Source organism: Mobula birostris, chromosome 14 (assembly GCF_030028105.1).
Source record: "Mobula birostris isolate sMobBir1 chromosome 14, sMobBir1.hap1, whole genome shotgun sequence".
NCBI classification, from domain to species: domain Eukaryota; kingdom Metazoa; phylum Chordata; class Chondrichthyes; order Myliobatiformes; family Myliobatidae; genus Mobula; species Mobula birostris.
The window spans coordinates 33,418,418-33,431,954 of NC_092383.1; the positions used below are offsets into that span (position 1 = coordinate 33,418,418).

General features: G+C 36.8%; 1 protein-coding gene across 4 annotated transcripts in view; it reads left to right on the forward strand.

Annotated features, from left to right (window-relative positions):
- Positions 1-13,537, forward strand: part of efl1 (elongation factor like GTPase 1) — a 299,478-nt gene that overhangs the window by 95,060 nt on the left and 190,881 nt on the right. For 3 of the 4 annotated variants that reach the window (XM_072278343.1, XM_072278342.1, XM_072278345.1), the window contains exon 12: positions 10,514-10,613. The exons of the other annotated variant lie outside the window; for it this stretch is intronic. In XM_072278343.1, coding sequence (XP_072134444.1) covers positions 10,514-10,613 — 100 coding nt within the window. The remainder of the gene's footprint in view (positions 1-10,513; positions 10,614-13,537) is intronic. 4 annotated transcript variants of the gene reach the window in all.

The following is a 13,537-nucleotide window of genomic DNA, read 5'->3' on the forward strand; positions in this document are numbered from 1 at the left end:
GTACTTTAAACCCGTTCATATTTGTTGAAATAGGTGAATGGCACCAGCAGTGGTTGGTAGAAAAGCCACATCATCATTTTGTGTCTTTTTCCACTTTACTGTTCCCTCCAATTCAGTTTTTAGTGTTGTTTTTCTGGCCATTCAGCATTGAACTGAGAGTCAGATAACAGTATCATTGTACATTCTGAAAAGTTTGTCAGCTATATGTACTCTTAGGAAGTTGTATTTATTGTGATCACCTTGCCATCACGATCACATTCAACTGAGCGATATACATTAACTAGAAATAAACTATCTCTGCATTCATATAAAATAAATGTTTGTAGGTTTATTACAGTTTAGAGCAAAGAAGACAGCCTTAATTTAAATTTGTTATGGTTGCAGAAACACCACATAATTGGAATTAATATAACAGTTGTTTAATATGAAAGGCTTGGCTTCAAAGAGATCTGATGCAAAGTTGTTGAGCATAGATTGGGGGACCGCTTTGTCAAGCTCCTTCCGCAAAACACAGGATTTCCCAGTGACCAGCTGTTTGAAATCCAATCCCCATTCTCATTTCGACATGTCAGTCCATGGTCTCCTCTACTGCCACGATGAGGCCACTCTCAGACTGGAGGAGCAACACCTCATATTTTATCTGGGTAGCCTCTACCTGATGCCATTAACATTGATTTCTCTAATTTCAAATAATTTTCTCTCTCTCCCTTCATTCTTTTTCCATTCCCCACTCTGGCTGCACTCTCATCTCTCCACTTCTCCTCACCTAGCTATTACCTTCCCCCAGGTGCCCCTCCTCCTTCCCTTTCTCCTGTGACCACTTTCCTCTCATCCGATTCCTTCTCCTCCGGCCCTTTACTTTTACCACCTATCACCTCCCTGCTTCTTCCACCCACCTGGCTTCACCTATTATCTTTTAGCTTGTACTCCTTCTCCTCACTCCACTTTTGCTGTTCTCAGCTTCTTCCTCCTTCTTTTCCAGTTCTGATGAAGTCATTTTTCTGTGTGACACAAAAGGAAGCCTATTGAGTCTATGCCAGGTCTTGAAGCACACACTCATTATTCCCACACCTTTCTTAGTTTTTGAGTACAGTTAAAAAAAGAAATATCTACTCCTGCTGTAAACCACCCACATTACTGGCGCTTACACTAACCAGTGATTTACTGGAGCATCCAGGGGGAACCTGCAGTCACAAGGAGACAGTGCAAGCTCCATAGTGAGACCACTAGAGGTCAGGAATAAACCTTGGTCACCAGAGCTGTGGAATAACAGCACTGCCTATATGCCATCTCAAATGAATAGTCTGAGAGTTTTCTATGGTACATTCACTGGGAATCTCACCTGCACACATAATACATCTATCAGAAGCATCAAGGTGAAAGGTCTTCTCTCCGCTGTGCAGACTGTCAGTTGTTAATAGAATTGAATTAGTCTCCTCATTACAGTCTTTCTTTAGGCCTCAGCATAAAAAAAGGACATTTTTGAAAACGCAGTCATCTCTTAAAAAAAAAAGGGACATCTTGAGGACATGAAAAATGTTGTATACTGTACATGCAGCATTCTCCCTCCTCTCTGTTGCCCTTCACCCTTTTCCCATTCCATTTTATATTTGCTCACTTAAGCTATATTAACCAGGAAATAGACATTTGAATGTTGTAAAAGAATTAATATGACCATTTAATTTTTGTAGTACTTTTAATATGTACTGTTTTCATGAGTAGTGCTATACAGTACATGTTAGCAATAAAGAGTTGTTGTCCAGTGGAGTGGCAGGACTTATTTGCAAAGCAGGTATCAACTAATCCCCTACTACAGTAGTGCTGCTGACCTATGAACACTGTAATTTTGTAGTTCAAGTTCAAGATTAAAGAATTGCAGGAGTGAAAGGAAGTGAGTGGAAGAGCTCATTAAGGTAGTCAGAAAGAGTTGGACGAATGCCCCAGTTTCCAGTTGTTGTTGCAGCTGTGGGAAAAAGTAAGTCAAAGGACAACTATTTCACCAACCCAAGCTTTTGGGAGGGATGCAAGTTAAAATGCTGTCACGTGTAACATGCAAATTTAAAATAAAGATTTAAGGGCTTTCTTATGTTGACCTGTAAGAAAAATTTGTCTGAATCAGATTTAATATCACTGGCATATGTATGAAATTTGTTATCTTTGCAGCAGCAGTACAATGCAATACATAATAATAGAAACATGTGAATTACAGTAAATATATATATTTGTGTGTATATATATTTAAATAAGTAGTACAAAAACAGAAATTATAAAAATGAGATAGTGTTCATGGGTTCAATATCCATTCAGAAATCAGATGGCAAAGGGGAAGAAGCTGTTCCTGAATCCTTAAGTGTGTGCCTCTGGCTCCTGTACCTCGTTCCTGATGGTAACAAGGTGAACAGGGTATGTCCTGGGTGACGGGGGTCGTTAAGGATGGACCCTGCCCTTTTGAGGCATCGCTCCTTGAAGATGTTCTGGATACTGGAGAGGCTAGTGGCCATGGCGGAGCTGATCTTTTTCAGTTATACTTACACCGAAAGATTAGCTAATGTTTTTTTGGCATTAAGAACAAGGGATGTGCATGAATCAGGATACTTTTTTAACAAAAGTCATTGCAAAAAGGAAGTGAATACAGTATTTTGCAATCACAGGCAGGTGTTGTTGACTACATATACTCGGCTTACTTTGGCAAATTCTTGACATGTAACCATGGGAATCCTGTGCTAGAGTGGAGACAGCTGGTCCAAGTGTTCTGCAATGTCAAAGGCAAAGAAGACAAATACAGGAAGTTTGTGCAAGTTCTGATCCATGCTGCATTTATGTAAGAAAAGTCACTATGCCGAATGCCAAAGAAAGTTTAAAATAATGCTAACTGACAACAGACCAGTTCTGTAGCTATAATTGTCAACAGAGCAACTTTATTAAAACAGGTTTTCTAATAAATTAGTGGTTAGCACAATGCTTTACAGGTTTATTTCTTGCTGCTGCCTGTAAGGAATTTGTACATTCTCCCGGTGACTGCGTGGGTTTCCCCCGGGTACGACTGTTTCCTCCCACAGTCCAAAGATGTACTGGTTGGTAGGTTAATTGGTCATTGGACATTTTCCCGAGATTAAGCTAGGGTTAAATCGGGGGATTGCTTGATGGCACAGCTCAAAGAGGGGATTGACCTATTCCATGCTGTATCTCAATGAATAAATAAAAAGCTCCTTTCCCCAAGCCGTAAACATCTCCCCCAACTAAACCACCCCTTCTCTCTCTCACCCCTCCAGCACCACCAATTCTTTGTCATTTCTTGTCAGTCACCTTATGTGCAAACACTCCTGTGCCTAGTGTCACTTTATGAGCATACAATTAATAATTATATTAATTGTATGTTATGTATATTTTATATATACATACATATACATACACACACACACACACGCGCACACACCCTCTTATGTATTTGTATTTATTGTGTTTTTACCGTGGTATTTTTTATCTTACTGTGTTTTTGCGCTATTTCGGATCCAGAGTAACAATCATTTTGTTCTCCTTTACACTGTGTACTGGAAATGATACTAAACAATGCTGAATATTGAATCTTGATATGGCTAATATCCCAGGCCAAGGAACCAGCTGGATTTTATTGCCTACTAACCTGTTGAATCTTCAAACCCAAAGAATTGGACTGAGGTAAAAGTTAGAATTCCCAAAACAGGCTTCATTGTTACTGGTGCATTTAGATTGTCTTGGAGCACTCCCTAAAATGTTTTACACCAAGTGAAGTGTGGGCACTTGTGCGATTTGGATAACCCAGCTGTCAATTTGAGCACTGCAGAATCTCACAAGAAGTGATGAAACAGATAGAGAGACAAATTGTATCTAGGCCTCTGGGAGAACCTCTGCAAATACAGCTGAGGGATTTTTTGTGCCTATTTCATTGAATCTGCTGCTTGGGTGATAGGGTTTCGAACAGCTCAGGATTCTCTCTGTGCTGCATTGCATTCTCAGCTTAGAGTACGTACACCAGTCCTGAGAATGAAATTTGAGCATATGCTGCCACTGAGCTGTGCCTGACACCATATAAGCTTGCAATAGTTCCTAATAGTTTGAGTTGTTACTTATCCTTGTTATTTATCTCTTTGAAGTTCACCTGTTCATTTTCTTGCCCTTAGGTGCTGATTCTTCCAAATCTTCAACCATAGTTATGCTTGATCTGACCTAAGAAAACTGTTCTAAGTTTAGTTGCCCACACACTCCCTACTTAAAAGCAAAGCATCAAATCAAAATATCTCCTGTAACAGGGCACATGCTGACAAAATTGTACATAGAAGAAATGTGCTTAACTGCTGCCATCTGTTGGTTCAGCAGGAAACTGTGCACAAAAATGTTTCCAATACCTAACATTGGGAATTAAAATAATTTCTTGGTTTAAATTACCATTCTGTTAACAATTTTTAAAAATAAAATAATTAAAATGTGAATCTAGGTAAGCTCTTCTGAAGAAGTAATGGGCAAGTAACCACTGGCCTGAGGTAATGCGTGAACTTTTTTTGCTCTTTGCTGTATAATTTCCAGATGAACTTAGATTAATAGGGGGCTTCTTCTGTTCTCGGTAGTTCATTAACCAGTTGCTGTTTAGCAGGACACTGAATCTGATGACAGTAGTAACTAAACAGTAGAAGTAACAATGCCTGCAGTAGCATTTGTTTGAGGAAAACAATCTGGACACAAAGGGGTGGAACCATGAAATGATTGAAAGCAATCTGCTTCCTGGGGTAAATTAATCAGGGATGTAAGAGAAATAAAATCTTTCACTAAAGAGTTAATTAAGCTTCTTCAAAGCCTCAGATGAGTATAGATACTGAGATGTTTTCTAATTGGGCCCCTTAGACACTGCACGTTTACCTCAGCCTGGTGATTATGGGTATGACATTGAGCATGAGAAAGGGTCTTAAATCAGGTTTTCCAGATCTTCACTGTCTAGCAGTCCTAGCGAGAAGCAACACTGAAGGCATATTGTGAGAAAGGATTGGTGTCAAGACTCTCAAATGTATAATGGTCCTTTTGATGAGTTTGTTGTGTTCTCACTATAACCATGACAGAGAAAGGAGAAATAAAGTTTTACATTTGAAATAAAATGTCTCTTTCAGCATGATTATTATTTTTCATTTTCATTACTATTTACATTAAAAATGTAGATCACAGCCATATTTATAAATGTTAAATGAAAAATTTTGGTAGTATTTCCATTCTTTGTTCAACCAAACAGGAATGTCATGATGTTCCAATGAAAGACATCTCAATTTGAGGAAATGCTGTGTAAATACTGCCCATACACAATTATCGGTCACAAGAAATAACGGATTGTACACTGCATAAAATTATAAAGAAAGTATATTTACCAATTTCAGCTTTATCAAACAGTTAATAGGAAAAAGAAGACAAAAAAGAGTAAAAGGGCCCATTGCAGTTAAACCAGTCCAATGTCCACATAGCTGTTGAAGCTTGTCTCTTTCAAAGTTGAGTATTCGGGGGTGTCTCTTACTCGTGCTGGACACACACCACTGTTTTGAACTCCCCTCGAAGACCATCTCAAGCAACCTGGCTCTCTCTCTCAGAAGTATTGCCCTTTCTCTTTGGAGCCATTCACCTGCACAAAGGACTTTTTGCAAAGGGGATTCTCCTTCCAACAACATTCTGCAGCATCTTCCCTTCTGTCCTGCTCCGCAGCTCCCGCCAAAAGACCACAAATTAGACTACTGTCCTTCAGAAAACGCTTCCCCATAGCTCTCTAGAACCTTCTGTCACTTCCCAAAATCCTGATTGGCTGACTTACATTCTTAAGTTGGACAACATGGATCCTCATCTTAGCCGAAGCCAAAACACATTTTCTAGCATGGCACACTGCTTTTATAGAAAACTGCTAATATAAACTACCTCACAGCATAGTAGTAGAAATGTTAACCAGGACATTACACAGAGATAAGGTGAATGGTCAGAGTATTTTCTCTTGTGTGGGGAGAGTATAGATTTAAATTAAGAGGTGAAGTTTTTTTTTAAAGGGGACCAGATGGATTGTATGAAGATGATTGGAGGTGCAAATTGACAGTAAAGGTAATGAAACTGGCCAATTTGGCTGGGAGCAGAAAGCAACATAGACAAAGTCATAATTGTGATGGGGGAAGAAGTGAGAGAGGTGATCTGAATAAGACTGTAACATTGAATATGTCTTGCAAAGGAGCAGAATTAGTAGTACTTTTCTATGTAAAAACAATCGAAAGTGTTATCTACAGTGCATTTTGATATAAATGCTGGTTTATGGAGCAAGCAGTGGAATCATTTGACATGGGTGTTATTGAAAGATTGACAAGTGATTTTAAAAACTGGTGTTTAATTTCAGGAAAGGTATAGTAAAAAGGAAAATAAGCAAATGTTTACAAGTGAAGCATAGTTACTAGCCACATATTTAGTTTCAAAAGAGAATTCATACAATAGTTGTATATTGAATATTCTCAAGTGTATTATTGACTTCAGCTCATCAGTTGCATAACTAACACTGCACCATTCCATTGCTGTATCAACCACCCTCTTATTTTCATAAATTATTATTGTCGTATGTACAGAGTTATTATGGAAAAATGTTTTTCATGCCATCCATTCAGTTAAATGGCATTGCAGCAATGGTTAGCCAAATTTTCAATTCCTATCCATGTGTTCAATTCTCTGTAAGGCTTTACTCCTTCATCTCTGCTTTCATCTCATTTTTGCAATTCTGTACTTCAAGCTCTCCATTTCTTTGATTCTGGCTCTTGTAAATGACCCTCTCTGCAGAGTTGTGCTGTGTTAAATTGTTCCTCTATAAAATAATGTTAGACGTTTTTGCATTAGGTTAATATGGTAGTGATCAGTATTACAGCTGCAAGAACAACATAATAGTGCATTTGTAACCTTGGGAAGAAATGGGCTAAGGCACTTATGAGGTGTAGGATATAAGTGGACAAGAGCACACTTTCCATTGGGTTTCCTCTTCTGTATAGTTGAGATTTACTTAAGGAAAGTTGTGTTTACTTCAGTGCTACTCTTTTCCTTTCCTTTAAAATGTGATATTATTTCAGGTGTAGGTTTGTGCATGTTACCCACAACCACCCCCCACCCTAATTGACATTCATTTCTGAAGTTTAAATTCTTAATAGAATGAGATAAACTAAAATGCTATACCTTTGATCTTTGAACTTTTACGCCAACTCAACACATTGCTGAAAATAGTTGTCTTTTACTTGTCTCTGCTCTAAGCTTAAAGCTATAGACATTATAAAAGTGCTTATAAGGTTGGTTTGTTTCATCCCTCAGTGTTTTTGTTTTATTTTCTATCCTTAAAGAGCGAAGTATTCGAAATTGCAGTGACTCCAAAGGGCAAGCCAAAATATTTGAGAACCACTGAATTTTGAATAAATACATCATAAAATTGTTGGGTAGTTTTGTGCAATTTTCCCCTCAGCCTTGTTGTGTACTGGAAGATATCCAAGTATCGCACAAAAAGCTGTATTAGAACTGGTCTGTTTTTAATGAGTGATTCAGTCTTGCTGAGTTCAGCAATTGACCGAGCTATGTCAAGCTTGATTTTCAACTAGGCCACAGTACTTGATGTAACACAGACTTTCTGTTTTATCTTTGTTTCACATATATAGACAACTGTGCTCTTGTGGATTCTGAATTAATACAATAATTCAATTGTATTTTTTTGTCTCTTTCATTTCCAGTGGTAACTGATTTGTAAGGCAGTAAAAATTCTATTTTAAAACTCTGAATCTTTATTTTAGTAAGAATAATTTAAGAGAAAATTGGTTAAAATGTGAAGCTATTATTGTGAAAAGCAATTTTCTAGTAGTAGCTTATCAGGGTCAGAAAATACTTGATGCTAAATGTTGATGCTAAAATTTTATCTAAAGTTCTGGCCCATAGGATGGAAAATATCTTACCATCTGTCAATTCTGACGATCAGACTGGCTTTATTAAAAATCGATATTCTCATTTTAATATTTGCGGATTATTAAATGTTACTTATTCTCCTTCTAAAGAGATATTGGAGTGTGTGATATCCTTAGACGCTGAGAAGGCTTTTGATCGGGTTGATTGGCATTATTTATTTAAAATTTTAGAAAAATTTAATTTTGGGTCCAACTTTATTCAATGAATTAAACTACTGTATTTATCCTCTTTTGCTCGGGTTCTTACTAATTCTCAGAATTCTAAACCATTTAAATTCAACGTGGAACCAGACAAGGTTGCCCTTTGAGTCTTTTGCTCTTTGACCTAGCTTTAGAACCTTTAGCTATTGCTTTTCGAGAATCTAACGATATCACTGGTATTTTACGGAAGGGTACTATCCACAAAGTTTCACTTTATGCGGATGATTTCTTGCTTTACATTTCTAAGGTCGAAACTTCATTACCTTATGTGCTTTCTTTACTATCTTGTTTTAGTCAATTTTCTGGGTATAAACTGAACCTACATGAGAGTGAACTTTTTCCTTTGAATAATTTGCCATTAACTGATACTCACCTTGCTTTTAAAATTGTAAGAAATCAATTCACTTATTTGGGTGTAACAATTACTAAGAATTATAAATACTTATTTAAAGAAAATTTTCTTACTTTATTAAATTATATAAAAAGAACATTATCAAATTTGTCACCCGTTTTGTTATCATTGATTGGCCAAATTAATTCTATCAAAATGAATGTTTTACCTAAATTTATATACCTCTTTCAGGCATTACCTGTTTTTATTCCTAAATCCTTTTTTGACTCTCTGGACTCTATTTTATCCTCTTACATATGGAAAAATAAGCATCCTCGACTGAATAAAGTCTATCTCCAGAAAGTTAAAAAGAATGGAGGTTTAGCCTTACCAACTTTTAGGTTTTATTACTGGACAGCTAATATACGGAATCTCACGTTTTGGACTGTCCCGGGTGGGTTTCTTTAGAAGCTAACTCGGTTAATAAATTTTCTATTATCTCCCTATTGGGATCTTCACTTCCTTTATCCTTAAGTAAGATAACTGAAAATGTGGTAGTCAAACATACTTTAAGGATTTGGATACAATTTAGAAAACACTTTGATTTATTGAGATTCTCCCTTTCTCGTCCCATTTTTAAAAAAAAATTTTTAAGCCTTCTATGATTGATGTAGTCTTTAAACATTGGGAAGGATTGGGCGTTACATGTTTCCAGGATCTGTTTGTGGCAGAACTTCTTTCTTCGTTTCAACAATTGTCAACTGAATATAGTTTACCAAAAAACAATTTTTTTTTGGTACTTACAAATTAGAGATTTTCTGCGATCTCAATTGCATACATTTCCTAATAGACCTGATAAGAACATATTAGATGAAATTCTTAATATGAAACCATTCTATAATGGTTCAATATCCAATATTTATGATATGTTGTTGGGAATGAGAAATGATTCTTTAGATAAGATTAAAAATCTTTGGGAACAAGATTTATAAACCTCAATTTCTGAAGAAACTTGGAATGAGATTTTTAAATTGGTTAATACTTCATCACTATGTGCTCGTCATTCCCTCCTACAATTTAAAGTGGTTCATAGGGCTTATATGACCAAGGATAAATTATCTTGTTTTTATAGAGATATATCTCCCTACTGTGATAGGTGTAACAATGCAGAAGCTTCACTTATTCATATGTTTTGGACTTGCCTGAGTCTTGGGAAATATTGGGAGGAAATATTTCAAACTTTTCCTGTACTCTTTAAAATAAATTTTAAGCCTAATCCTTTGACTGCCCTATTTGGTATTGTTGGAAGCAAAGATATCATTTTGAAGACATCTGATTTGCACATTCTGGCTTTTATCTCTCTTATGGCTAGAAGGGCACTTTTGTTTAAATGGAAGGAAGTTGTTCCGCCTAATCATGCTCAGTGGTTATGGGATGTTATGGCATGCCTAAATTTAGAAAAGATTCGTATTTCAATTTCTGAATCTAACTAAGACTTTCAAAATTTGTGGGGGCTGTTTTTAAATTATTTTCATAATCTTTGACTTCTTGTTAAAATACAGAAGTTGGTTAATAGTATATTTTTTTATCTGATGAGTTTCTTTTTTCTTTTTTTTCCCCAAACAGCTTTGGCTTTGGTAGTGGATGTAGATTTTTTTTTTCTTTATAAAATTGTTTATATTCTAATATACGAACTAATCTAATCCATTATGAATATAGAGTAAGGAGTTTGTTAATGTGATTCAATCTACTGTATCTGGTATTATTATATTTTGTTTTTTGTTTTATAATATGTATTCTCTTGAACTCTGTATTCTTCTATATATAGAAATCAAAATCAATAAAAATATTGAAAAAGAAAGAAGAAAATACTATGTATCTGTGGTGAAGCTATAGTTCACTTGTAGCTGCTTCCTTCTATCGATTATTTCAAAAACATAATCAATGCCATCCTTAAACTTATTGAAACAGTGACACCTTTCATTCTTTTTTTTAATACGCTCAGCATTTCTTGAATGCAAGAGTGATGAAACAGCTCCAGTCATTGTATTTATTTGCAAGATGTTTGCTGTTGATCCTAAGGGTATACCTCAGAATAAGCCAAGGTAGGTGATGTTAATTCTCTTATATAGTTTTTTGCTCTGGGCAGCTTTTAGTTTCTTTACCCATTTGCTTATTTGCTTCTCAAATAAATGATTATGATTAATTTTGTGAAATTTTGTAACAAATTATTTGTAGATAAGTGGAATTGTGCTTTTAGGATGGCAATATCAAATGCAAAAAGGTGTAAGAAGACAGGAAAGGCAACAAGGGACATGCTAAAAAATATGATGGGTCTGATAAGCCAAAATGTGTTTGCTTCAATGTTGCGAGTTTTACAGGTAAGGAGGATGAACCTAGAACCTGGATCAGTACGTGGAATTACAAAGTTATCATTAAAGAGACCTGAATGCATGAGGGACAAGACTGGCTGATTAATGTTTTTGAGTTTCATTATTTTAGATGTGGTGGTGGGGTTGTTTGAAAGGGGTGAAGAGTTTATGATGAAGGAGCATATACTGGAGAGCTCATCAACAGAGGCAATTTGTTGGGTAGGTTTGATCCAGGGAGAATCACATGCTTAGGTTCAGAACTGGTTAACACATAGATGACAGAGTAGGGGTGGAAGACTTTTAATCTGGCTAATGTTCCACAAGGCTCAGTGCTGGGATCTCTGTTTGTAATACTTATTCAATGATTTGGATGAAAATACAGATGGGTGGATTTGTAAATTGGTGCATGATGCCAAGATTGGTGGATTGTGGGCAGTGTAAAGGACTATCAAAAAACACAGGATATGTATCAGTTACAGATACGCACAGAGAAGGGGCAGATGGGCAAGCGTAAAGTGTTGCACTTTGGAAGGTCATATGGAAGAAGAAAGTCTGAAGTTAATGGAAGACCCCATAATAGGATGCTGAGTAATCTAGGAGTTGAACTCCGTGGTTCACTGAAGGTGGATATGCTTCTAAAGGAGTATGGGATGCTTGGTAGGTGTGTTGAGTATGAGAGTAGGAAGTCATGTTGCAGTATATAAAACTTTAATCAGACCACACCTGTTTTGCTGAAATTGAGAGAAAGATTGTTGTCATGACACTGTCACTAGGTTCCATATCTCCTTCCTGTACTCTGACTTATTGTTATTTCAAATACAGCCCATCCATCTCCTGCAAACTTGTAGATGGCGTAAGGATAGAATGTGGTCACGTAATTGAATGTTTAGGGAGCAGAGTAGGAGGCTGAAAACGCAGCCTTGTGGCGGTATCAGTGATCATCATGGCAGAGGTTTGTAACCTATCCTTACTGATTGTGGTCTGTTGGTCAAGAAATCAGGAATCATTTGGATAAAAGTAGGCACTCATTTAAGTGGAATTTCAATTAATTAATTTCATATTTTTCCTTTGCCCTTTCCCTAAATCCCAGCACTCAACTTGTTGCTGTCCTTAAAGCTCCCAATCTTTTGTGGCTGATCACCCCTCCATCCAAGCCTGGCCCTGTCTCCCATCATTTCTCTAACTAAACCAGCCCCAACTAGAATTTCTGCATCTCCATGCTTTCCTTCATTCTTTCTGCATTGATGGAAGATTGAGCGGGCAGAGTCCATGTGCCCTTATTGTCAGGTGTTGTGCCCAACAGATGTCACTTGAAAACTGGAACCATTGTCTTCCTTGAACAGTACCCTCTTTTAACTGGCTTTTCCATTAAGTACAATTTTTAATTGATTTTAAACATACTATCCACTTCAATTTCCACCTTTATATATTTGTTTATAGATCACTCTAGTCTACCCTTCTCACTCTTCCCATCCTCAAGAAGGCATTAAAATGCTGTCAATCTATATTGTCTCCTTTCATTTCTTTCACGGGAGGGGGTGCAATATCACTGCATTATTCCATCTACCGTTCACATTATTCTTTAGGGGTAAAATTTCTGTTCAGTAAAGTATGATCTGTGTGACCTGTATTGCTTTAAATATCTGGCTACTGCATTCCATTTAAAAATCATGTTTCCAATTGGCTACAAATTAATATTTTAATGTGTTACATGAGAAATTGCATAGTAAATGATATGGTGTGTACTTTGGATCTAGCCTTTAGCTCTGATGTTGGAGATATTGGTTTGGAAGAGAATACTGGTTTAGATTCACAGTGGATTTGGAGAATTTTGGGGAGATAAGGTTGATGGTATTTTATCAGTGCTTTTGCCATATCTAGTGTAAGTAATCCATCTCTTGGGAAGTTTACAGGATGGCAGGGATTACTACTATCTTCAGCATTGGTTTAATGTTAGTTTGAGATCTTGATCTTCTTAAGGTATTCCACAGTGAAAGGAGGTTGTTAGGAGACCTTTACTTGTAGTTTAGTTTAAGTCCATTTTCTGAAAAGGGTTCACTGAGTGAATCAATGATTAATTGGAATGGGGCCTCTGATTATGTGCATACACAAACACTCTCTGCATTGCAGTTCATTGAGGCTGGAGTGACCTTACTTTTGGAGTGGGGAGGATGTGGATTGAATAGACTCCTGTGTTTTCTGTAGATTAGCTTCATTGAATCTCACTTCCTTGGCTGCAGTATTGCAGCGAGAAAATTGTTGGGAGGAGTAATACTACCTCACCTGACCCTAGACTGCAGTGAATTAGGATTTCTCTGATCTATTGGTTCAGATCATTATTTGCTTTCACATAGCAAGGATCAGACATAGTTGAATTTGAGAGCACCTGAATTTGAGATGGGTACTTCACAATCTATTTTGATGTACTGTGTTTTGCACCTCGGCCCCAGAGGAACTCTGTTTCATTTCTATCTATACATGTGTATGGTTTAATGACAATTAAATTTGCACTGGATGGAGACAAAGGAATTTTTAAGGTCAAACACACGATGTAAAATGGTTGATGTTTCTCCCTGAATCTCTCTTGGAGATGTAACGCAGTAAAAATCATGTTCACGGTGCCTCCAGATGAACTAATGTACACGCCAATTCATGGA